Below are 27,975 nucleotides of genomic sequence, written 5' to 3' on the forward strand. Positions count from 1 at the left end.
GGTCGGTGGACACATCGACTTATCCCGGAACTATCTGGGTGGGTCAACAGGCGCCACGGCGAAGTCAACTTCCACCTGACACAGATTCTGTCAGGGCATGGTTGCTTCAGACAGTATCTGCATAAGTTTGGGCATGCGGAGTCCCCCGCGTGTCCCGAATGCGTGGATGTTGAGGAAACGGCAGAACATGCTTTCTTCATATGCCCTCGTTTCGCGGGCGCGAGAAGCAGCATGATGGCAGTGAGCGGACAGGACACTACCCCGGATAACTTAGTCCAAAAGATGTGTTCCAGCTCGGACATCTGGGGAGCGGTCAATGCGGCTGCTACCCAGATTGTACTCGAGCTACAAAACCACTGGAGAGCCGATCAACGGCGAATAAACAGCCTAACTACCATAGTCCAGTAGTTATCTAAGCGAGTGCATTAAGCACAATAGCCCCTCCCTGAAGTAATACCGATAAGGTGGTGCCAGGGGGGATTGAGGCTGGAGACTCGAGTAGGGTTTTAGTGGGTCGGGATCCTCACGCCCCATTAGGGGGGTCGGGATACCTAAACCCCACTCCCTGAGTTATCTTTTCAGGTGTCTGATAGTACCGTATCTTCTAAGGTGCTCAGCAGATTTCCCAACTCGTAAAAAAAAAAGTATCTGTGAATGTTTAAGTGAATGTTTAAGTGAATGTTTAAAAGAGAAGAGCGAAATATTCAGATTCAATTCTTCATTGAATGCAATTGAATGGTGGCTTTGAAAATACGTGGACGCGGGTTCATAAGTACAACGCCTGCAACCATTGACACATAAAAGATTTCTTTTAAAAATCACTTGTGTGCATCATAAAGGTTGAAATAGTAATGAATGACCACCCCACAGATTATTGTACTAAATATGATTATGCGTAGCTTGACATGTTTCAATAATCTTACTTTTACTCGTTTAGCATAGCATAGCATAGACAACCGTACACATCATGGGTGGCTGATATGATGTACCAGTAAGTACACCATACACCTGGCCATGTCCTTACGATTGTAGAAATTGGTACGTTATTTGAACACCTACTTTAAGAGGATGCGTAAAAACTCACGCAATCTTCATAGGTGTTCTTGTACCCAGTATATACGATTCATATCGTATATTAAATATTAAAAATAAAATTAAATGAAGCATAAATAGAACAATCTCACCATCAATCCTTCGAATGAAAAAAAAATTGCGTCAGTTTCCATCATCTAATATCCAATAAGTAATTTAACCTTTCCTTACGATATCCATGTGCATTATTTAAGCTTGTTACGGTTAGAGTCTTAATTGTACAATAGGAGGTGCTTGAGTTAAAACGAAACAAATAATTAAAATAACATATTATACTTACCTGCTACCATGGCCGTGTGGCTCAGCCGTCTGCATCTGGGTACCACACGGCATCGCACCTCCTAGCTTAGCTACTCAATAGAGTATTACCGGGTATGGCCACGTGGAGGCACTAGGTAGGAGCTTGGGCTGGCAAAAGCTATGTTGGTCGCTTTCTCGTTTGCCTTCCCCATTTCATACCCAATAATCTTACTATTACTCGTTTGTGACTTTAAAAGGGCCATTGGTTACAAATAACATTAAGCCAAGGCACGTTCATCGCAAATATGACGTGCCATTCGAATGTCCTTCGCTTGGCAACAGGCACGTAAGTTAACGGCGTCGATTCACTGTCTTTTATCGATAATATCGGAAAATATCGATTGTTATCGATAACCATTTTTGGCGATAATTGCCATCCCAAGCTCCGAGAAGGTTTTACTAGTTTACTTTCACTGCTTACCGCTTGTTACATAGCAGAAAATATGGCACAAACGCAAAAATTTCTGTTTTCTTTGCATAAATAACCCTCTTACCACAGAGGTGAGGGGTCGCAGACCATCATAAAATAAATTCATGCCTCCATAAACCCCCACATGCCAAATTTGGTTCCATTTGCTTGATTAGTTCTCGAGTTAAGAGGAAATTTATATTTCATTTGTATGGGATCCCCCCTTCTAAAAGAAGGCAAAGGTCCTAATTCACCATAGAAAAAATTCCTGCCTCCAAAAACCCCCACATGCCAAATTTGGTTCCATTTGCTTCATTAGTTCTCAAGTTATGAGAAAATTTGTGTTTCATTTGTATAGGAGCCCCCCCTCCCTCTTAGAAGGGGAAGGGGTCTCAGAACACCATCGAAAAAAATCGTACCTTCTATAACGGGACACGCCAAATTTGGTTCCATTTACTTGATTTTTCTCGAGTTTTGAGGAAATTTGTGTTTTATTAGTATAGGAGCTCTCCCTCTTACGTCGTCCATAAAATTGCTCTCTCGCCCCCTCCATAAAACTGCTGATCATTTTATCTTTCCAACGACATATAAATTGATTAGTTTCGTTCAGTAGTTTAGTAGTTATTAGCATTTGAAATTTTTCATTCCAACGTTACACTTCTATTTTCGTTTTCACAAAGTGCTACCCAGTCCCAGATAGTAAACAAAGACGTAGTCCTACGTCAAAAATGTCTAGCAAAAATCTGGCTGTCATTTGGCCTAATGGAAGACAATGTTTGAAAAGCGTCTTTTGACGTAGAACTACGTCTTACCGCAGGGTGTCAATCCAAAATTTGGATTCATGCCGGCGTCATGAAAGAATGAAAGATTTTAAACGCTAGCTCTTTCAATTTAGAACGGATTTTGAAGGTTTGCATACCATTCGATTCATAAAGGATGCAGCAATTTTATGGCAGTTCGGATAGGATTGTTTTCCAATCGCTAAATAGCGAAAATTAACGAGAATTTTCAAGCTAAAATGTTCTCAAGCATTTTCCATGTGTTAGCCTTGCTTCCCAGACACGGACTACCATTACGAACACCAAGCTTGTGGCTGGTGCTGCTGTTTCAAGATAAGGAAGCAAAATAAACTTACGGTGGTTGTGTAGTCCCACCGTGTTGACATGTAAAGACTGTTGAAATGACATAAAAAGGAAAGCAGAGCCATTATCGTCATTCATTCTCAACTTAACTTCCAAGCTGATCACTGCATCTTTCCACTTTGATTTGAACTTGAAAAACTACACTTTGGAACGTGTTTTTTTTTGTCTACAAAGCACAGTAAAATCTAGGTGCTACATTCCGATTTGGGAACTTGACCTTCTGTTCTTATACGACATATTTCGCAGCCAGGTGTAAGAGTACAGGATAATTGCAGGATTAGTGCTGCAATCCTATTGGATTTTAAGCCTCTCCTGTTCAAGATTCGAACGTACAACGTTTGGCTTAAAAGACCAGCATCGTACTTTGAGGCCAACTGAGAGGCTAAGGCTTTTTGCTTGCTAAATAACAAACGCTTGCAAACAAGCGACATATGCAGTCATGGACTGGCTAATGTGAATCAATTTTCATGACTTGCCGGTTGCAACCACAGGAATGTGTAGAATTAAATGGCATCTGAATGACAGGTTTGCATTTTGATAATTGTCTGCGGATAAACGTACGGTAAATGTAGAATTATTTAAATTTAGATGAAGCCATATCAAGCAATACCAATGACATAGAATTTTGAAGACTTAAATTTTCCCCTGCAATTTTGGTAAGAGCTGGGCGCGTAAAGAAGATTTCAATACTCCAATTTTGGCACTGTTCAAAATATTCATTTTTGGCATTACAAAATAGCTCGCCTACCAAAAATACGATACAGTATTAAGCAATATTATTATCATGCTTTTTTCGCACTGTATGCCATCTACGCTACACATAGATCAATTTGTTGCAGAATGTTTTCTTTAATATTCAAAATTTATACGCAAAAACCAGTCTAACATAGTTCTACGCTAACTAGGCGGTCGTGTCTGGAACACAACCCTTTTGTTTTTTTTTGTCGAACTAGGCATGAAAAAGTCTGGAAATTCCAGACAAATCAGGAAGGTTGGCAACGCTGCACCGGTTACTTTTGCTGGATTATTAATAAGGACATTGCAAATCATTTTTAAAGTTTTTGTCAACCCCCCCCCCCCCCTTGGTAATTGGCTTGAAAAATCGGGGGCCAAAAAATTATTTGTCGGATATGAGTTAAATTTTTTTTTTTAAATTAATTGTCTGTGGCCCGGCCATTACAAATATTTTTTAGTTTTTGACTCACCGCCCTTCAAAATTGGCTCTAAAATTCGAAGGCAAAAAAAAGTTTGTTAAACTTTAGTAAAAATTTTTTGTATAAAATCAATTATCTGTGGGTTTTACAGCCTAAAGAACTCGAAAAAAGAGTGTACGAAATATTAATGCTTCTAGCGCGAAACAAAAATAGAAGTACAAATAATTTTGCTTCCGAAAACCGGCAGAAAAAATGTTTTTCGATTTTGACTTTATTTTGGAAGGTTTTTGCATGGAAAATAGCAACGTATATATCAAAAGCAAGAATAAATTCGGGTTTCACGATTAAACTTCAAGCAAAAATTCCTAATAATTGTATTTTTTGCGTGAATAAAAAATCTGTTTATCTCTTTGTTTTTTTCCCTCCCCCCTTGAGTTGTCTAGCATCGGAAGGACAACAACTTTAAAAAATATTTGTAATGGCCTAACTTGCCTTGGTAAGAGGTTTGATTGTTGGTAATGCAGAATTTAATACGAAGGAAAAAAATATGGAAGGGATAAATTATGAAGAAATTAAAATTTATGAGCACCGATAAATTATCCAACGAAGCGATTAGTTGATAATTATTTATTATTTCCGCAAAATTTTATGAGTCGACGACTGCTTGTTTGTCAAAGTAGACTCGGTAACTTTACGGTTACAGAGCACCTGAAGGCTTAGTGTTACATTCTCGATCAAAATTCAGCTTACAGATGATTCCGTAGAAAAGATATTGGAAAGCACTGCAGAGCTAGGCACTAAGAATCCTGAAACATAAATAAATTGCTATATGAAATGTAAACAATTTCGTAAAGCATGGCATGTTTTCTGTTGTTTTCAATTTGTAATATGTAGTCTAGAATGTATGTTTCATTTTATAAAGTTTACGGTTTTCACCTTGTCATTGACTAAGTTTCCAAAATTGGAATAACTCTTGTAATCGTCCATTGTAAACGATGTTTACCTTCTGTTAGAAAATGATATCTGATCGCTTCTGAAACTTTGGTCGATGCGACTATGAGTTTACACACTTTATCAACTTTTGCTCGCTCAACACCATAATTCAATTAAAAAAAAGAAACTGAAATCACTGCCGAATGTAACGATGTTTTGGTCTAACGAGCACACTGATGACGTTATTACGAACACATTTGCTTTGCACTGCTTGGGTTTTAACGAGGCACGCATCGTTATCCATTGCTGCGCCAGAACCACACAGTTTGGTACAACAATGTGCTGGTGCGATGTTTGCCTCTTTGATGGGTATTCCCGCGATGGCCTCGATTGCACGATTGATCCGCAATGCAGCTGAAGGCGCTATAAATCTCGTCATCGAGCGGCAAACCAATCCATCACGGCTGTGTATTTTTTTCTGCTTCTTTTTTTTGTTCGAAACCCAATTCAATTGAATCGGTCGTTGTACCATTCACAACGTGAAGCTTCTCGCACACAAGGCTCATCACTTTTGAAAGTCAAACCCAGGAGGCGTTAAGCGGCTTAGTTAAAAGAGCCAGCTGCCTTCAAAAATAAAACATGCCATAAACCTGCGGAGCGTAAAATAAGTTGCGGCGTTGGCCGTGAACTTGGGAAAAAGTAAAAGTCCACACGATTTGCAATCGACAATACACGCACCGCAAAGAAATTGTACTGAATTCAATTACATAAGGGTAAAAACATATGCTGATACATAATATCGAAATAAATCCGTCTCCATCGTATGAAATTGTTTAGGAACAGTGCGTCTCCATCGTTAAGATTAAATTTTTTCTCAATCTCAAGTAGTTAGACCACTTATGTTGAGAGCTCAATTGGTGTCTTTTTTGCTTAATACTCTAAGCATTTGGATTGTTAGCCTGAATCTGAACAATTTATTTTAGTTTTGCATTGCTTCATTGTTTGGTTTCCAAATTTGCATGTTTTATACCAGATTGCACAAAATCCGCGCGTTTGCTCTCTTAGTGGAACCGGAATGAGACTCTGTTTGTCTTTTGTTTTGTTTGTTTTTTGCGTTTTAGTTCAAACCGGCGGAACCCTAGAGCACCGTCCGATCCGATCCGTTCCCCCATTCTATTGTCGATTTTTCCTTCTCTACTTTCTCTTTCCATTTTTTTCTTCTTTGCATCCATCACAAACTCTCGGACGCGATGCCGGTGTCGTACCGTTCCGTACCTACCTATATCGTAGAACCACCGAAACCTACTGCCCGGACGCGATCGGTCACGTCCTGGCGACGCACATCGGCAAGCGGACCCGCATCCTGGATGGGTCCTTTACGTATGTCGAACTGATGAAGCACTACAGCTCCTCGCTCGATCTCGATCCGGACTGGCACAAGGAGAATCTGTTAGTATCGGCCCTGCGGAAATGGGCCGTTTTGTAATGCGAAACAATTTTGTTCGATTGTTCGGTTTTTGTTTGTTTTTGGATGTTTTGTTAGCACTTTGTTCGGTGACCTTTTTTTGTCTTTTCGTGCGTCCTATTTTATTTATTTATTTATATCTAGACAGTAAACAGCAATAATGACGTCAATCGTTTGTTTTTCAGTAACTTGTTTCAGCAAATTTCGCTAGCTAGCTTTACCTTTCACGTTAATCAACACCTCTGATTGTTTAGAGCAGTACTTTGGACACGCTCATAGTTTTTTCCGCTTAGTGTAGCTTTCAGTCGAAAAATATAACGTCACAACTAGAAAAAAAAACTCCGTTTGATCCAAGGCCACCGTTAGGTTGTTTGTTAGATGATACAGATGGTGGTCAACTCAAGCAAACACAACAATGGCCCTGCTGGATGCACAACTTACCGAGCTAGTGCGCATCTAATTGTTTCTGCTCGAATTGCACGTGAAGAGGATTACCGGCGACAACATGTGATGTCATGCTGCTTCAGTGCGGCGCACTTGAATTCATAAAGTATGACACCGACCGGCTGCCGCTGCCGCCACGCCGTACATGGTTACTGGTTACTGCAGGCTGTGCTGCTGGTTGTGTCATTTCGCATCCGCAGATGAAAAGAAAGATCTAACCAGACTTGCCCGCAGTACGGAAATTGTGCCGCCCTTGTGTGCGGATCGCTCGAGTGCATCGCAGCATCGCAGCCTGCGCTCGGAGGAACATAATAAAGTCTTCCTACTGCCGTATATGAATATCTGGATGTGTAAGATGATCTTTTATGGGACAGAGTGTCCTGAGCAGCCGGTTTAATCATGAATTTAGCTCACGTGTTTATGAGCGAAAATTCACTGCGGATTATGAAAAGTTAGTCATAGTTATACTTACCGTAATGATTTTCTCACTGTGTTCCGAGTTCTCATGAAAAAGCAAAATAATGGTATATCGTTATCCATTTGATGTTATTTATGACCATGTTTCTTTATTTGCTGTAAGAATATCTCACGTACTTGATTGCGCATCTGCGTAGTCAATCAGACGGGGTGTTTTCAACACAAACACTCAAATCTATTTCCTGTATTTTAAATCATTTTTAACTATTGAATATTTACATAAGATTAAATTTGAACTGCAAGGCGATGGATGTTACTGGTGAAAGAAACCAATTTCGTTGCCTTTTCCTTGATGGATTGGTCCTTGATCGTTCATCATGCGCCTCCATTGTTTTTCGAAACTATATTTCTTTAAAAAAAATTTGTCTCAAAAATATTTTCCTATTAATTTTCCTCTTTCGTTTTGGAAAGGGAGGAAGTGTCTGATGCGTAGAATGATTAATTGGATGAACTGGATTCGATATAGACCAAAAATATATTGGGTTGTGCTATGGCAGGTGAGGCACCCATCCGCTTCCGAATGATACCCGAATGTTTTACTCACTAAACTACTGCCGCCCGCTATATTAGGTAGTCTAATACATAATTTTGTTTAATGCTTCCAATTCTATCATTCTGAACTCAATGACTGAAATTTGTACGATGATTTTTCATCACTCAGAGTTACAACCTACTACAGTAGCTCTTGATTGTCATTTCACTGGGGATTTCTAGTCGTATTTTATACTGCCCGGCGTTTCGGCCCTCGGGTTTTGGCCTTTTTCAAATACATATACCTGTAATTTGTACGGCGTATGGCAAATGATAATATGACTAAGTTTCCTTATAAATAAGTCGTCGCAACTAGAAGTACCAAAATTGTGTTGCTTGGGTATAGCCAAAGAGTTTAAGAGTAAACTTTACTTTAGCACCAACTAATGCATCGGAAGCTTTCGAAAATCAAACTTCGGTCGGTTAGTAATCAACGATAAAACAAGAAAACGAAACCCTATTAAGTTGAAGTTAAAAAAAAGTTCTTTAACTCACAAATACGCGAAGCAGATGCACCTGAAACTCTTCTATCATGTTGAAATAACTAGTTTTTGAGTGACAACCACTTGCTTCTGGTGCTAGTATACATGAACGATTTAATGTACACTAGCGCCAGAAGTAAGCTGTTGTCACTGCAAAACTAGTTATCAGGAATTGCTCAATCAATTTGACTCAATTGACATTCATTTGACAGTACCGTCTCAGTCAAGCATAATTTGAAAAAGATATGTATGGGACGATTGAAGAACTAGTTATTATCTTCAACTTTTCTGAATAAAGTTGGTCTGTATCTTTTGTATTTACGGTACTACAATGCAACCCAAGCAACACATTTTTATCATTTCTGGTTGCTGCGACCTATCTATGACTGAAATTAGTTATTAATCGGTTGCCATAACTAGTTTATAACAACTGTGCTAATAGGGAAGTAGCTCATTAGTAGCCAAGTGAACGTTCTACGTTTACAAATGTCTCATATAAAACTTTGTAAAATTTGTCTTGGCCGAGACGGTACTGTCAAATGAAAGTGAATCGAGTCAAAATGATCGTGCCATCCCTGCTAGTTATGTATGTAAGCAACGCCGACACGTTACTACCTGACTCTCGTTTGATCTGCTGTTGAAGTACAACAATCCACCGAATAGGCTCTTGGGTGGTGCTGTTTGTTCATAGAAATTTCTCAGGTTGCTTCAAATAGATATAGATGGATTTTGGTAGGCGATAACCCTTTGATAAGCCCCAACAATATGCCAAACATTTCCTGCAGAAACTTAATCATTTCCTGTGACTATAACTCCCATTTAATAGCGTTTTATTAACCCATTAAGCCCCACACTTTTCCCAGCAGGGATAGAAAGTTGAAACTTTTAGGAAAATTCTCGTTTAGGTCAACTAAGAAAAAGCCGCTGACATGTATTTCTAATTTTGACCCTGTGTCCCGCAACGCTACGTTGCGAAAGCGCAACACTGGGCATTAAGGGTATACCGTTTTTGCATACCTTCATTATTATGCATATAAATACTTCATACTTTTTTACCGTTAAATCAAACTTGGGATTTGTTTTTGGGATTTTGAGCATTAATAAAGATTATATGAACGACTTAGAGTATTACATGTTATGTTTTATGATAGATATCGAAACATTTGGGTTGGAGACCATCTTTGCTCTAGACGCATAGTATGCAGTTTGAATACTAAATGCATGTCATCGCAGATGATTAAATGCCTATCAACATGTTCCGCTAAGGCTGTAACATTAAATTTGAGTCCATGAAACTGTTGTTGCTGTCACTCAATTCCTCCAGATATTCCGGAGGCAAAGTTACATTAACGATTTTATTACGCTCTTGTCACAACGGCTGCTCCATCTGCCATCAGTGTTTGAAGCTGCGAATTCTATGTTATGTAAACTTTTATAATGTTTCCGGGATATTTTGAACAAGCGAAAGATAAGATTTACATTCATTTGTTTACTAAAAAGCAAACGACATCAAATGAAACACCGCAGATAACGAACGAAAACAAACGTTGAATATCGTTTCTTCCTAGCGTTGCGTTTTCGCAAAGCAAACCTCCGAGGGCCAATGTATGATACCGCATTTTATGTTTTTTTTCATGTGTGGATTCATTACTGCGACCAGTATAGTTGATCTATTGTAATATCGCCCGGGTGTTTGCTGTATGACCTGCACTGCATTTCTTTTTTCTATAATCGCTATTGAGTGAGCGATATGCTTATTAAATTTTATGCGTGCTTGTGTGTATTGGGGTTTACCCTTCATTCAAAGCTTGATCTACTTTACCCACTTATTCGTCGCTGCCAGCACTATCCCATATTATAGCCGTCCCTGGCGAGGACTCATTCGTACCTCTGACCAGGACACTTAACTATAGGAGGGACATTTGCACTGTCAAGAGGCTTCAGAGGGTAAATATAGAATTCAACACGAAGGAAGGGTAAATGGAGGGGCCTGAGAATAAACCCATGCTAAAGTCACTTGACATCGAATGGCTTGATTCTACTAAGAGTCGAATCCACGACCACTCGCTTGTCAAAGCAGACTCGGTAACTTTTAATGTCCAATTTGAAGGAGCTGTAGTGAACTGGAGAAGCATTTTTTAAGGCTAGTCTAAAGTACGATGTTCAGAGCAGAATAAATCCGAATCTATTCGCCTTTCACGTTTTTGAGAAGAAAATATTTGAAATGACTCGAAAAATATGGTGTTAAAAGTTCCTCGCCCCCTTAAGATAGAATATTATCTTTCGTCTTTATTCCTAATTGAGTCCGTAGTTTCACAAGACAACTCTCTAGGTACGTTCCTTTTTCTACTAAATATACAAATGATGCAAACAACATCTTGAATTGTTAAATCTTACGCTGACGAGCTAGGTGCAGGACAAATCGTATGGTCTTAAATACTTCCAAATGCTCTGTTGTTTCTTTCTTATTTTTCTCTTTTTCTCATTTTGTAGGTATCTGCGTGCAGAATGCTGCCTCTTTTGATTTTGATTTTTGCATTTGTAGCATCTGAAGCTTGGAATGCAAGCTTCTAAGCCAAAAAACTCAAAACCTCTAAGTGATTGTAGAGCACATTGCAGCTTCTGTTTAGATATATAGGTACATAGTATAGAATATATTTCTTTCCCGAGCGGCACACATTTGCCACCTTTAATGTGGAACATTAGTCGCGGTTTGTTCCCCCTAGTTCCAATGTAGAAGTCCCCTACAACAGCCCCAAAAAAGGGGTTGCAAACGTGCTGTTTGCAATATTTGTAGAACTAGTTATTATCTACAATTTTGCTGAGCGAAACTAGGTTGTATCTTTTTTATTTATAATGCTATATGGCTGTTACCTCCGACAAATCCTTCAGAAAAGTCGGGAGTACCACGTGCCCACGCATCGTATTTTCGTGGATTTCAGAGCAGCATACGATACAGTTGAACGACAAACGCGACGCGGCTGTTCAATGCTACTCTGAAGCAAGTGATGTGCTACATGCGTGTTTCGGGGACACTCTCAAGTCCTTTTGAATCGCGCAGAAGGTTGCGACAAGGTGATGGACTGTTCTGTATGTTATTCAATATCGCTATTGAAGGTGTGATCTGGCGAGCGAGCAGCGAAACGAGAGGAAGGATTTTCAGCAAGAGTGGTAGCCTTCGTAAACGACCTCGGCATCATTACTAGAAACTTTGGGACGGCGGAGGCCATCGACGCCACACTCAAAACGGAGGCTAGGAGTATAGGGTTACAAATCAATGCGATGAAAACAAAATATATGGTAGGAAGTGGCTCCAGAGAAAGTAACGTTTGCCTCCCACGGCCAATGAATTTTGACGGCGACGAACTGGAAGTGGTTGATGAGTTCGTATATTTGGGATCTCTGGTCACCACCGACAATTATACGAGTAAGTAGATCCAACGACGCATTCAATCTGGAAATCGAACCTACTTTTCCCTCCGCAAGACGCTTCGATCAAGCTGATGATATACAAAACGCTGATCAGACCGGTAGTTCTCTAAGGACTTGAGACAGTAACTTTGTTTACGGAACACATACGTTCACTAGCCGTATTTCAAGGAAAGGTGTTGTGGACTATTTTTGGCGGAGCACAAACGAAAAGCGGAGAGTAGCGGAGGCGTATGAATCACGAGGCACTGCTTGGAGAGATTCTCATCGTACACCTGGTGAAAGTTGGGAGACTAAGGTGGGCCGGTCGCGTCGCAAGAATGCCGGACGACTGTGTAGTGAAATTCGTTCTCTTCAAGAACCCCACCGGCACAAGAAATAGAGGAGCCCAACGTGCTGGATAGCTCGACCAGGTTGAAGTCAATTTGCGTGTGTCGAGACACGCAACGAATTGGCGACGAGTAGCCCAGGACCGAGTACATTGGAGATGTATTCTTGATACGGGAAAGGCCACCCCGGCTCTCGGTTGCTAAAGTAATTAAGTAATCCGGCTACCCTGTTAGTAACCAAATGAATGTTCACTTGGTTATGAACAGGGTAGCAGCATTGTAGCACCGTCAATATAAAAGGTACAGCAAAACTTTATTCAGCAATAGCTATTGTACCTAGTTCTACAAATGTTCGATATTTTACTTGGTTGAGACGGTACTGTCAAATTAATCAAAATTGAGTCAAAGTGATCGAACTATCACTGTTTATAGTTTCTTTCATTGTAGGCTTCTTTTCCGCCAAGAGCATCTCCAAATTTTACTAAAACTCGACGACAAAATGGATAAGAGACCGGCTTTTCCAAGAAAACTTGTTCAACCGTTTTTTCATTGCGAAAGTAGTATTAGTATTCTAGGCAAATGGCTAACAGCATTAGTCGATAAACCGGCCAGCTTTAGAGTAGGATTCCGATGTATTTGATTCTTCTATTTATTAGACCATTTTCGGCAAAAAGTTAAGCCCCAAACACAATGCATACGGATTTTACTACGTTGCGGCAATTTGACAGTTTTTTTCATGGGTTTTCTGTCAAATTTGCGCAACGTAGTACAATCCGTATGCATTGTGTCTGGGCCTTTACTGTAAGACGTAAGGGCCAAACAGAATGCTGCGTCAACGCGTCCGTCAGCGTCAATTTGACAGTAAACCCATGGGAAAACTGTCAGAATAACGCTGACGGACGCGTTGACGCAGCATTCTGTCCGGCTCTTTAAGCGGATACTTTCTTATACAATGTACTTTCATATATTCATCGGTTATCAAAATGGCGTTCAAGCAAGAGAAGTAATGTATCTAAATGTTGTTCGCATATCGTTTTAGAAAAATCCTTAAAAGTGCTCAAATCAATTGTCATGTCACCAACTTAACAAAAGTGTTCCGGGAACTAGATCGGGGGAAACCGACTAGCACTTTTAAGCGCAACGAGCCGGACTTTCGATTTATAAGAAGGTAGTGACTCTCAATCGTGACTCTAATTCGTGATTCCAAATCTAGACGACCAAAACACGATCCTGGAAGCTAGACACGACGATATTGACAAAGTACGGTTGCATAGTGATGACTAAGCCTACATCAAGACAGACTCCAAACAGCTTCCTTCCAAACAAGGATTTTCTTATGGCATGGGGAAAGATGGCAAACATTTTCAAGCATATGAAACTATCAGAATGGAACATTCGCTAAGAATTGTTTGTCTGATTATACTCTAGTACTTTTTTTCACGGTTTATTTTTTCGATTATTACGAACGGGGCAACTTAGGGACCATTCATTTATTTCTCAATACCTTTGGGAGAGGCCCGACATCCGTCACCGTGTAAAAAAAGACTTGAGTGTACCTGTATCTGTGGCTTGAAAAGCACCTTTTTCTTTGTAGCCGGGACCATCAATTAGGAAATTTACGTGAATGGGTATTTAGAAAAACCTTTGCTGAAAGCGAACACGAAACGACATGATTGTTCCGTGATGTTTTGGTCGCATTTGGTACCATAGGCCATAGAGAGGTATTTCGCCGACAACGTACAAATGAACCAAGAATGAAAAGGCATTAAAATTTGATTGGATTCAATTTGTAATTGATTGTAAATTTACAAATTAACATTTTTTTGATATTTGGCATGAAATATTTTTTCTTTACTAATCGATATCAGATCTCGTAAAAATGATTTTTCTTGAACAACTAGAATAAAAAGTTTACCACATTTACTGCATTACCGCACATCAGTAATTACAATCTGGTTGCAGTCTACCATTTATCTATTTATCGTACCGCAATGAATCCAGGTCTTGACTCACCATAAATAATTGTTGATTGTTGGTCTAGTTAGTCTCATGTCCCAAAGTGTTTGGAGGGATTACACTTTATAATTTGAGTGACTCATTGTTGAAAATAGTTAGATTTACTTCATAAAATACAAGATGCTATAAAAAATTAAAACTCATGAATGCTTAAAAGTAATATGATGAAAATTACAGATATTTATGCATAAACAATTGATGATAAAATCGATTGAATCAAATGGAACCTAAATCAATGTGGAACCTCAATATTGTCAGAGTGAATATACTTTAAGGTTTAAGCTACCTCAAGTTATAACCTTCATCAGTCATCTCATCAGGGATTTTATTCCTTACATCGAGCTTAGAGTAGATGAATTTTACGTATGACTGTCAAAAAAACTTACTATCACAACAATTTTTCGGTTGTTACGTATCGGATCATGTCACTGTGACGAAACGGGATTCCGGGAAAAGGTTGTGTATTGTTTCGTTTTTTGTCTGCTGTTTGCCAAATCGGACACAATACCTAGACATTGTCTACTTCTTTCGAGTACGTAGAGCAATTCCACCTGGCTCAATCCTGTTGTATATATTTCAATCAAATGCATTGTTGAGGAACAACACATGCTCTGTTTCTTAACTTTCAAGCCAATTGAAACAGGAAATACTCAATTTCCGCTTCAGATTGCCTACCGGTTAAAATAGGATAGGATAGAAAGCTTTCAGTGCGATTTTCACTGATACACATGCTTTCCAATGTAGTGGAGGCCATCGTGCTGCCCTTCGAGGTTATTAATGCGACCCATGAACTGATTTGAAAGTTGGTGAAAGTTTTATAAGCTAAATTTTTGAATGACTAATATGATAATTGGGCAACACTGTTTAATTTGTTGCTGAAATCAGCAGCAGTCATTAGTAAATCTTCAAAGGTAGAGTCAACTTCGTAACAAAGAATCAGAATAATATCCGTTGTTGCTAATTAGTTAAAATCTGATTTGCTCCTTGCAGTCATAAACCAATTTGAAATACAGTTTTATGGCTGAACACGTTCATTACACAGACGAAATAATTCAAGTTCGTTTGATAAGGTGCTCTGCTTTATGTAAAACAACGCCTCAGCAGAAGGAAGGAAAAAAACCCTTTCCCTCATTAGTGCGGTGCCCTTGATGATACTTTCACGGTATTTTGAAGAGCAATATGTACAAAAGTATAAATCCTGCCTCTTCGGACACGTACACCGTGAAGCACTCGAGGAGCGCCCTCCTAAACCAGCAAAAGGGAACTGTTTGCCAAGGTCAGCACGTTGTTGAATGCGTTTCGTTGGTTGGTCGGTTGGTTGGTGGGTTCGGATGGGCAGTGAAAACTGTACCACCACCTTTCGCCCACTAGGCTAGCATTCGGGATCATGTTTCCACTTTCCGTTAAAAGTTCCGGTTTGGTGGCCATTAAATTGTGCATCGAAGAGAGCTGCAGAGTTGGGAGTGACCGCTGAGTAGCGCTGTAATAATCATCCTTTCACCCTATACTATATACCATCCATCCCTGCCGAGTCCGAGCGATGGCGCAGCGATAAGGATTCGTTAGCGTGCTTTTCAGTCAGTATGTCGGTTCTTGTGTCGGAGTCGGTACCACGGACGGACGAGATGGGGTTTACATTATGCAGCACCGGAAAAAGGTGGGAATGTCAAGGACTGGCGTATTAATGAAATTAAAGGAACAAGGAAACATAAACAACGTTTGTCGGTTAGGAGGTAAATTGGTGTTATCGGTATTCTGTAATCCTTATAGAGCACGGTTATCGGTGTACCTCCTTTTGAATTACTTAGCTTTCACTACAAACGTTTTGTGTTGCTGGTTTCCCATTGTCTAATCTTAATATTTTTAATGCATGAGCGAGAGACTAAGGATAATAGACCAACCAAAACTGTATACGAGTATCGGGTATACTCGGCACGTTCACATGAGATAGGCAATTATAAAAACAAAATTCCACTACAGCAAGTGAGTTGGCTGCAGAATTTTGAACGAACGACTCGACTCTATGCTTTATGGGTGAATCAGCAAAACTGTTGCAGTGTGCTGACTCCCCAAAATAGAGCTAAAACTAATCTCTTTTCCTCAGACTATCAGAATACGTTTCCTTTCCTTTGTCTCTATATATTGTAATGCGATAAAATAGCATCCTCTCCGACTGCAATGGCGTGGGACTATTTCCATCACTTCAACCGGATTTTGTCTTATCATGGCATCCGCTAAAGGAGGAATGGAACTCCTAAACCCTTAGTTTGCTATTTTCGGTTTAATCTTTTGACGTCTTCGCTATTTTTATTACGTTTGCTTGTATCTTTCATTAAAACAGTGATATGTTTCAATAAATTAAGAAACTGTTTAATATTTACTTTTATTTACCAATAACTCAAACAATTAATTTTAACTCTGTACTAACTCTCAAAATATCGAATCTCGTCTCTGCTTACAGATATGAACGACTGCTGCGCCGTGCGAAATCCGAGGACCTCTCGGAAGTGTCCGGAATCGGCTGCCTGTACCAAAGTGGCGTCGATCGGCTCGGACGTCCGGTTGTGGTATTCTGTGGCAAATGGTTCCCCGCTCACAATATCGATTTGGAAAAGGTAAGTCTTGACCGTTAATTGTTCTAGCAGGTTTTCCTCTGTAAAAATGGAAATATTTTCGTATTTTTTGTAGGCCCTGCTCTATCTGATATACCTGTTGGACCCAATTGTGAAGGGTGACTACGTGATTGCCTATTTCCACACACTCACCAGCTCGAATAACTACCCATCCTTGCAGTGGCTAAAGGAAGTCTACAGCATACTGCCTTACAAGTAGGTTGAAGTTTAACATTTTTATTAGATCACAGTCTGTTTGGACTATCTTTATAATTTAATACGCACAATTATGACGTTTGAATAATCCATACAAACTATAAGATGTGTTCCTTACTTTTTCTTGTGTTCTTTAAAATTAAAAAAGATGAAAACTTATCCAGTTTAATTCTACTATTTCTATTTTATTCAAAATTAGATAAGTTTTCTTCTTTTTTAATTTTAGGTTTCGTATTCTACTAAGACGAGCCAAAAACTTCAGAAAAGATGTTTTGGTCTTTCCATATTTTAGAAGGACGTGAGTCAGTGACTCACCATATCTTTTTCACACAATAAAACACACCGTAATGATCAACACGTTTTTCAAACTGACTGAGAAATATCTTAGCATATTTTGACATAAAACTTTATTCACAACCATGAGTTCCACACTTTTCGTAAATAAATATAAAACTGTGACATTGAAATGAAAACTTTTTAAACACCAATATCACGAAGAAAATTTATTTAGAGTCTGCACGTATGCATTTCTCACCACCACGGAACAGTTTAGTAGAAAACGAAGCCAAAAAAGATATCATTTACAGAAATGGTGGGATATTTATGCCAAGAAAACCTTGTGCCAAAAGTCACCGTTTGCATGGACCAATCTAGGATGATATACGATTGAACGGAAAAATAATTATTTATCACTCCGAGTAATTCGATTAAGAAGTCAGAGCTGGCAGCTGCGGTCAGTTTTTGTCACCGACATTTGACTACAATGGAAGATTATGTTAATTAAATTTTCTACTCTTCTAGGTAATTGGCTATTCTGCGAGTTAAAAACCTAGCTCGTTTCTAACGTAAAATGATTACGGTTTCTTAACTAATTCACTAAAAAGTTTCAAAGATTGTGTTACGGTATTAATAAGTTTGACAACTGCTTTACTTGACGATCACTTTGGTAAAGAACATTTTTATGAAGTCGAAAACTTCAGATTGTTTGGCAAAAATAAAGGATTGTGATTAACAACTACTGTCCAATTTAAAAAAATCTAAATTTTCAATAAGTTTGTAGAATGAATATTTGGCTTAACTTTATAAAGTCTTGCTATTAAAGCTGTTGATTGAAGTAATTAATTCCATTTACTTCTAACGCGTGTTTTGTTTATTACGGAACAGAGCCGTAGGTAGGAAACTCTCAGCTGTTACTTGTTGTATATTTAGTTTGATTTGCTATTCATGATGAAGAATAGACTGATACCTCAACAGCTGCAGGTTGTGCTGTTTTTTTGCGAATTTGATGTTGCTGTTTACTCCGAATTTTACAAGATAATGTTGTTCATCGTTGAAGCTCATTTTGAGCAGAAATATTACTACTGCGCGTACCACAATTGCTTTATCGAAAGAATCCTGCGGCAAACGAATTATTTCCTGTAGCTGAGTTAAACTTTTGAAATATACAGTCCTAGTCCACATGCTAACAGCCAGTTGAGAGATATTTTAGTGCTTTTTTTCTTTCCAACGTTATCTATCACCCTTATTCTGCGAGGCGAGTGACGTGACTATTTTGGAGTCGCCGCGAATCAGGTGACAATTGTCACTTAGGTGACTCACTTTGTCACCTAGGTGACACGGTTTGTCACTTAGGCGACAGGGGTTTGTTACCTAGGTGACACGGTTGTCATCTAGGTGACTCGACTCGCCGCGGCGAGTCACGGCGAGTGACAATTGTCGTATTGAGTCACGTGACTCGCAGAATAAGGGTGTATGTCCATACTAGCTTGTAACTCCCAATGAGACTCTGCTTTGTCTGCTTAATAGCGTTGTATGAATTCAGCTCAATGTTGTATGGTCGGTTTCCTTGGCAAGAAGAGCCGTAATAATTGATGCAAAGCGTGTGTTATTTAAAGCGCTTTCAATATCAAGAAAAGCAAATAGTGTCACCTCTTGATATTTAATAGACTTTTTAATCCGTATCACTAGTTAATGAACTGCGATTCCCGTAGATTTACCGCGCTGGTAAGCGTGTTGATTACCATGCAAAAGAAAGTTCTTCTAGAACTCATTGCGAATGTGATTATCCGTGATTTTTTCCATCAAGTTGAGAAACCTTTATATCAGGCTAATTGGTCCGATTGGTTGTATCTTGACTTATGGTAAAGATAAAATTAATATTAATCAGAATCGCAGAATCCTCGATTGACGATTCACGCTTTAACCTATACCAATAAAGCAAAGTTTAAAGCGGAAAATTCTGTTTCTGATGAAGAACTGTGTCTTGTGGGTGCTTTACGTGTGTGTATAGCGTTATTTCGTCAGCGCACAGTAGTCCAAAACGGTGAAAAGTGCTCTTTTTTCCTAGTGTGTTTTTCTTTCATTGTAGGATTCGGGCCTTCAGCACTTTTGTTCGTATGAATACCATCTATAATATGAAAGTGGCAAAAGTTAGTCATGGCTTACTATGATAAAAATAAAAAAATAACTTTTTTGCGTTAGAAAATATAGACATGGTTACTTCGGGAAAATTATAGAAAATATAAAAGCAAGTAAATTTGCTGAAGGAATAACATTTCTTTCTCTTTCGGATGCAGAACTATAGTGCAGTTTCTAAGAAAGTTCTTTAAAAATTTGTTTTTCATGCTTAGCTTTATATGGTTGGATTTTACAAGACCAATTGTCAAAAGGCAATTCTCGAAGCACTTAAAACAGACGTTTTTTCAGAAAACCGAAAATCTCTTGGATATTTACTTGCTAAGTTATCGCATATTCAAGCATTATTTTTCCTTGGTATCACGAGTCTATAGGATAAAATGGGGCAAGTGGATATTTGATCTGAAATCAGTACTTTTTCATACTGAGCTTTTGTTAGTTGCCTTTTAAAAGCATACATTGTTCTAATTAATTATTGAAAAACTCAAAACACACAGTTTTGTAGAACACCGAAAATCTCTGGGACCTTTTCTTACAAAGTTATCGCTTATTAGTATAGCATAACATAGTTTGTCCGCCCGTGAGTTGCCCGCGATTGATCTCTTTCTTTGCAAAGTTATCGCTTATTGCTTTATTTTTTCTTAACTTCACGAGCCAATCGGGTAGAATGGGGCAAGTGGAGATATGAAATGGGTACTTCATCTTGAAGCTTGGCTCAAGTACTATAAACACATAAAACACATGCTTGTGGTATTGTAATAAGGCTGGGTGGAGACAAGCGTCGCGTATACAAATTTATAGTACTTGACCTAAGCTTCAAGGTGAAGCACCGATTTTATATATCCACTTGCCCCATTTTATCCTATTTTCGGTCCTCTGCAAAAATGTATGTTCTAAATGCTTCGATAATTGCCTAGATCAATGTGTTCTTTTAAAATGCAACCAACAAAAGCTAAGTACGAAAAACTAAGTTTTCAAAAACATCTAAAGAAAATGCTCTCTATCTCCGCACCCGATAGAGATAGAAATTTCATTTCTTCAGCAAATTTGTTTACCTTTATATTTTCTACACCTCTGTCGCTTGATAAGCTATTACACGACAAAAATGATTGTTGGGTAGCTAACTTTTGACACTTTCAAAACATGGCTGGTACTCCTACGAACAATAGTTCCGAAGACACTACATTGCTAAAACGAAAGCAAAAGATGGTAGGAAAGAAGTTCAACTTTTCACCCTTTTGGACCACTGTGCAGCGTATAAGAGTGTCCAACTATTTAAAATGATATTAAAATTTTCCATATAGAGCAAGAATTAAAGGTTTCGGTTACTTTCGTGTGGAACGCCAGACCAAACCGAAAAGAGAGACAAAACGTAATCACCAACTATAACAAACAAACTTTGACCGTCTAGGTAAGATCGGAACCAGAGAAGCAAACCTTCATTCATGTTTATTTCAGCAAATTTAGCAATTACGATTTGAATATTTATTGTATCAAATGCTGCGAATAAAACTGTGTATATAGCATGTACTTGATAGTCAGTTGACGTATTACAAACGTGATGAATTAGGTCAGGCTGGTTGATCATGTTTCAAAAATTGTACATGCCGTGGAAATTTGCGTCCAAACAGCGTGCGCTAATCTTCAGGAAAATAATATCTACAGAGTTATACGAATTCCGACGAAGCTTCCATAACCGTACAGTCCGCGGATAATTCATTGTTAACGAAACGTTTAGATAAAGAGGACGAGGATTCTTATGTATATCTAGCTGATTTCCCGATCTTACTCGATGCTCTTTTGACTCATCCACTTTTACATCTGTTATTGTAACGAACATTCTGATAATACCCGAAACAAAACCTTTTTCTTCATTTGAATGTGTCTACTCTCTTTTACAGTTCCCCCCTCCCCCCTCCCACAATCCACCTGTAAATCTGCCTTTTCGATAATACCTATAACGCGAGACTCTTTTACGTTTTCAGAAGCCTTCTCTTATTATCCAACCGCTTATCAATTATACAAGGTCCAAATCGGTCCAAATTCAAGAGAAACGCACCCTTTTACCCATTTGGACCTTCCTTCCTTCCTTTTGGTTATGGTTATTTTGTCGACTCCTTATATATTAATTGGCCTAACGTCTTACGACAAGGCCTGCGCAGTCTAATTTCTCCATCTGTTTCGGTCCATGGCAACTGATCTCCAGTTCTGCGGGCACCCAGTGCTCGCCAGATCTCGCTCCACCTGGTCTTGCCACCTCGCTCGCTGTGCCCCTCTTCGTCTTGTTCCTACCGGATTGGATGCGAAAACCATTTTCGCAGGATAGTTGTCCGGCATTCTAGCAACATGTTCTGCCCAACGTATCCGTCCAGCTTTAACCACATTCTGAATACTTGGTTCGCCGGAGAAACGCGCGAGCTCGTGGTTCATTTTTCGCCTCCATACACCGTTCTCTTGCACTCCGCCAAAGATGATTCTTAGCACCCGTCTTTCGAAAACTCCGAGTGCTTGTAGGTCCTCTTCTAGCAGTGTCCACGTTTCGTGCCCGTAGAGGACAACCGGTCTAATTAGCGTTTTGTACAATGTGCACTTTGTACGGGGGCTCAAATTGTTCAACCGCAAGTGTTTGTGAAGGCCGTAATAGGCCCAACTTCCGCTGATAATACGTCTTTTAATCTCATGGCTGGTATTGTTGTCGTCTGTTGCCAGTGAGCCAAGGTATACGAACTCGTCGACTACCTCGAACTCATCCACGTCGATTACCACGGTACTGCCCAAGCGGGCCCTGTCGCGCTCGGTCCCGCCCACCAGCATATACTTCGTTTTAGACGTATTTATCTCCAGTCCAATCTTCTCTGCTTCGCGTTTTAGTCTGGTGTACTGATCTTCCACCGCCTCAAATGTTCTGCCGACAGCACCCAAGTCGTCAGTAAAGCAAATAAATTGACTGGATTTATTGAAAATCGTGCCCCGCATTTCGATCGCCGCTCGTCTTATAACACCTTCAAGCGCAATGTTGAATAGCAGGCAGGAAAAATCATCTCCTTGTCGAAGTAAAGTCCGAAGATTCGAATGGGTCCGACAATCCACCCGAGATTCTCACACAGCACTGGATCCCATCCATCGTAGCCATGATAAGTCTAGTAAGCTTACCCGGAAAGCCGTTTTCGTCCAAAATTTTCCATAGCTCTTGTCGGTTTACGCTATCAAATGCGGCTTTGAAATCGATGAACAGGGGGTGCGTGGGGACTCGGAATTCGCGGCACTTCTGGAGGATCTGCAGCTGCGGTGAAGATTTGGTCCGTTGTAGACCGACCCTCCATGAAGCCGGCCTGGTAACTTCCCACAAATCTATTGGCTATTGACGATAGTCGATGAAAAATGACTTGGGACAGCACTTTGTAGGCGGCATTCAGGATAGTGATTGCTCGGTAGTTCTCACAATCCAGCTTATTACCTTTTTTGTAGATAGGGCAGATAACCCCGTCTTTTCACTCCTCCGGTAGTCGTTCCGTATCCTAAATCTTGACAATCAGTTGATGCAGACAGCCGGCCAACTTGTCCGGGCCCATTTTAATAAGTTCCGCTCCAATTCCATCCTTTCTCGCTGCTTTGTTGTTCTTCAGCCGCTGGATGGGTTCTTTAACTTCCCCTATCGATGGGGGTGGCACATCTTCGTTGCTTGCAGAGGTGGCATAAACCGCAGCGCAGACCAAAAGACACACATTCTTAAACAACACAACACTCGCCATGCGGTGTGTGTTCGCCCACAAATTCCCTTCAGTGTCTCTTTTGCTAAACACGCTCTTTCGTGTTTTACGCGCACCAACAAAAGGCAGTCGCAAACGCAGAGTGATAAATTTGCTGCGTGCTTTACCACACCAAGAGCCGCACTGGATTGTACACCCTGCGCTGGGTCATTTGAAGTGGTGTGATTGAAAAAAACATTTTTACTGTTGCGGTGCCTGATCCGTACTAACTTAACATAGACCATATTAGTTGTTCAGTGCAGCGTGTATTTTCACTTTTAAAAGGGCAGAGAATTTGTAAATACAAAACAATTTTTTTGCGCAATTCCGCACGGAGTGTGGCAAAGGGCAGCACCAAGTGCTGTTTGTCACTCACTGGGCGATTTTCACCGAGTGCTGTCGTTCGCTCCCACTCTGCTTTCGCTCGTACGCTGTGTGCATATTAGCTGTAGAGGTGTGTTGCCGAATCGCTCTGTGCGACAAGGCATAATATTGGAACATTGGGCGCATAGTGTGAGCGAATGACAGCCCTGGTTGCTTGCTAAACCAATGTGGTCACTTCCTCCGCTATCATGGTCTTCCGCCTGCACGCCATTCAGGTGTTCATCGTAGTGCTGTTTCCACCTTTCGATCACCGCACGGTCGTCAGTCAAGATACCTCTATCTCTGCACATTTCGGCCCGCGGCACGAAGCCTTTGCGAGATCCGTTGAGTCTCTGATAGAACTTCCGTGTGTCGTGAAAGCGGTACAGCTGTTCAAGTTCTTCGCACTCCTTCTCCTCTTGGTGGCGCTTCTTCTCCTTGAAGAGTCGGGTTTGCTGCCTCCGATTCCGATCCGATGTTTGTATCGCTCCACATTCTGACGGGTGGCTCTACGCAGCATTTGTACCCGCGCAGCGTTCTTCTCAGCCAATATCTGCTGGCATTTCTCGTCAAACCATTCGTTACGTTGATTCGGTGCCACACGGCCTAGGACGTTCTCCGCTACGCTGTTAATGGCTGTTTTCACGGCATTCCAACAGTCCTCAAGAGGGGCTTTATCCAGCTCACCCTCTTCCGGCAACGCAGTTTCGAGATAACGTGTAGTTTTCGGCGACCTCCGGTTGCTTCAGTCGCGCTAGATTATACCGTGGCGGGCGCCGGTATCGTATGTCGTTTACAACAGATAGTTTTTGACGTATCCTTACCATCACTAGGTAGTGATCTGAATCAATGTTAGCGCCCGGATAGGTTCTGACGTCGATAATGTCTAGGGTTGGGATACCGGGAGTACCGGAACCGGGAATACCGGTACTACCGGCTGATTTTCCAGTACCGAAATACCGGTACTGGCACAAGAGAAAACCGGTACTTTCGGTACCGATCATTTATGCATGTTTTCTAGCATTCGGCCTTAAAATCGAAGATAACAATTTTAAAATCTATACCTATAAAGAAGGATTTCTGTCTGTCTGTCTGTCTGTCTGTCTGTCTGTCTGTCTGTCCTGTGTTCCTTATAGAATCAAAAACTACTGAACCAATCGGCGTGAAAATTTGCATGTAGAGGTTTTTGGGGCCAGGAAAGGTTTTAGTGATGGTTAGAGACCCCTCCCCCCGCTAAGAGGGGGGGCTCCCATAGAAATGAAACACAAATTTCTGCATAACTCGAGAACTAATCAAGCAAATAGAACCAAATTTGGCATGTGGGTGTTTTCGGTGACAAGAATTTATTCTAGGGTAATTTGAGACCCCTCCCCTCTTTATAAGGGGAATTATAACTCCTCTCCCCTTTAAGAGGGGGGGTTTCCATACAAATTTCCTCATAACTCGAGAACTAATCAAGCAAATGGAACCAAATTTGGCATGTGAAAGTTTTCGAGGGCAAGAAAATTTTCTATGTTGAATTAGGACCCCTCCTCACTTTAAGAGGGGGGGCTCCTGTACAAATGAAATACCAATTTCCTCATAACTCGAGAACTAATCAAGCAAATGGAACCAAATTTGGCATGTGTGTGTTTTTGGAGACAAAATTTTTTTCTATGATGAATTGGGACCCCTCCCCACTTTAAGTGGGGGGGGGGCTCCTATACAAACGAAATACAAATTTCCTTATAACTCGAGAGCTAATCCAGCAAATGGAACCAAATTTGGCATGTAGGTGTTTTTGGAGGCAAGGATTTTTTCTATGATGAATAAGAACCTCTCCCCACTTTAGGAGGGGGGGCTCCTATACAAATGAAATACAAATTTCCTCATAACTCGAGAACTAATCAAGCAAATAGAACCAAATTTGGGATGTGGGTGTTTTCGGTGACAAGAATTTATTCTATGGTAAATTGAGACCCCTCCCTCTTTATAAGGGGAATTGTAACTCCTCTCCCCTTTAAGAGGGGGGGTTTCCATACAAATTTCCTCATAACTCGAGAACTAATCAAGCGAATTAAACCAAATTTGGCATATGTGTGTTTTTGGAGACAATTTTTTTTTCAATGATGAATTGGGACCCCTCCCCACTTTAGGAGGGGGGGTCCTATACAAACGAAATACAAATTTCCTCATAACTCGAGAACTAATCCAGCAAATGGAACCAAATTTGGCGTGTAGGTGTTTTTGGAGGCAAGAATTTTTTCTGTGATGAATTAGGACCTCTTCCCACATTAGGAGGGGGGGCTCCAATACTAAATGAAATACAAATTTCCCCATAACTCGAGAACTAATCAAGCAAATGGAACCATATTTGGCATGTGGGTGTTTTTGGAGGTAACCATTTTTCCCATAAAGAATTAGGACTTCTTACCTTTTTAGGAGGGGGGGGGGGCTCCCATTCAAACGAAATACAAATTTGCTCATAACTTTAGAACTAATCAAGCAAATGGAACCAAATTTGGCATGTGAGAGTTTTAGATGGCAGAATTTTTTTTCTGTGGTGTATTACGACCCCTTTCCCTTTTAAGAGGGTGGGCTCCCATACAAATGAAATACAAATTTCCTTATAATTTGAGTACTAATCAAGCAAATGGAACCAAATTTAGCATGTAGGAGATTTTTGAGTCTTGAATTTATTTTATGATAGTTAGAGACCTCTCACCCCTGTGGTAGGGGGATATGGACTCTCATACAAATAAAACAGAAATTTTTGCGAAACTCAAAAACTAATCCAACTCGAGAAATTCGAGACTCTTCCATAAAACATTAATCAATAACAAGACCACAAAAACTATCTATAGTAACACTAGATCATTCAGGGCGAGCCGGTCGCGAGTGTTGCCGGTGACCCGCCGTCGGAAGCGCCGCCCACTGGGGGGCTTGCAAAACTCGAGATAGTGACAAAGATCATCCGAGATTCATGATTTATGTACAACACAGGTTAATTTGTGGCAATACGAAGTTTGTCGGGTCAGCTAGTAATTTATAAAACTATGCGCTATATTTTGAATATAGCGGGAAGCGGATGAGTTACTACAACAATTTAACATCAGTAACGAGATTGAGGAAATTGTTGAGCGCTAGTTATTGGAATGAATATGGCTAGCTGATCATGAAGGAAAAATTGGTACGGACTTCCGACGCCTATAGCAGTTCAAGCTTTAAGGAGCTCGATTAGACCTGTACACCAAAATACTCTGCGGAATGAATTCGCTTCGATGTAACTCAAGGATTGAAGAGCAAGTATGCTTTTCGGTACCCTGATTACAGCCTGTCCTTCAGCGATACATTCTGAGAAAGCATTTTCAGCGTCTGGCAGATTCGTTTTCGCATGGTGAACAGTACATTGAATATTCTGTGCATCATTCAGTTGAATTTTGCAAGCTTCTCCTCTAGCAGCATACAACCGGGGGCGTGTTGTATCAAAAACTTGTCTCCACTGTACTTGGTCCTAGGCTACTTGTCACCAATTCATTGAGCTTCTCGAAGTCGGCTTCAACCTGGTTGTTGGGCCCCTCTATTCATGGTATCGGTGGGGTTTTTGAAAAGAACAGATTTCGGTGCACAGTCATCCGTCATCCTTGCAACATTGCCGACCCATCGTAGCCTCCCGACTTTCGCCAGATGTCGCTTGGAATCATTTTACAAGGGCCCTATTCTCATAGATCTTAGATGAGAACACAATTAGCGATTTTGAAAGTACCTGGGTGACTCCTGTTAGCTAAGTGACAGTACAAATGAAATGGTAACTGCAAGGTGAGGTGAAGTGACTTAAGAATTGGACCACAAATAAAAGTATTAGTAGATTTTTCAAAGAACAAGGATTTTCTTTTTAAAGCTTTGGGTACCGGTACCAGTACCGGTATTACCGGTACTAATCCTTCCAGTACCGAAATACCGGTTCTCAAAAATCCTGTCGGTACTCCCAACCCTAATAATGTCTGAAAAGTGCCGACCATCTATCAGAACGTGGTCGATTTGGGATTCTGTCTGGTTGGGTGATCTCCAGATGTACCGATGGTAGAGGTTATGCTGGAACTCCCCTATGCTGAACCTTTTATGTCGAAGAACACGTGTGCCAAGTTTAATAAAAACCGTCTAATCGTTCCGCAGTTATGGCGGAACATACAATCATATTCACGTTCCTCGCATCCCTCTCCTTTAGCACCTATGGATGGATGCTCACCATTGTGTGTAGACTGGAAAACATCTGCACCGACACTAGATTTAGAGCCGGAACGACTTAGAAGACAGGAACGGGACAATTGCGGTTGGATGGACTGAGCTACGCTAGATAGCTGGCTAGTAGTTGGTTGTCGATGAACAGTTGTGTCTATACAACAGCGTTACCATACCACAGCTACCATACAGCGTT

At 40.4% G+C, this 27,975-nt stretch overlaps 1 protein-coding gene across 2 annotated transcripts in view; it reads left to right on the forward strand.

Annotated features, from left to right (window-relative positions):
- Positions 1-27,975, forward strand: part of LOC128737645 (protein GDAP2 homolog) — a 194,629-nt gene that overhangs the window by 162,987 nt on the left and 3,667 nt on the right. For both annotated transcript variants that reach the window (XM_053832321.1, XM_053832322.1), the window contains exons 10-11: positions 16,665-16,818; positions 16,892-17,031. In XM_053832321.1, the coding sequence (XP_053688296.1) occupies positions 16,665-16,818; positions 16,892-17,031 (294 nt within the window). The remainder of the gene's footprint in view (positions 1-16,664; positions 16,819-16,891; positions 17,032-27,975) is intronic.

This window comes from Sabethes cyaneus, chromosome 2 (genome assembly GCF_943734655.1).
Source record: "Sabethes cyaneus chromosome 2, idSabCyanKW18_F2, whole genome shotgun sequence".
NCBI classification, from domain to species: Eukaryota; Metazoa; Arthropoda; class Insecta; order Diptera; family Culicidae; genus Sabethes; species Sabethes cyaneus.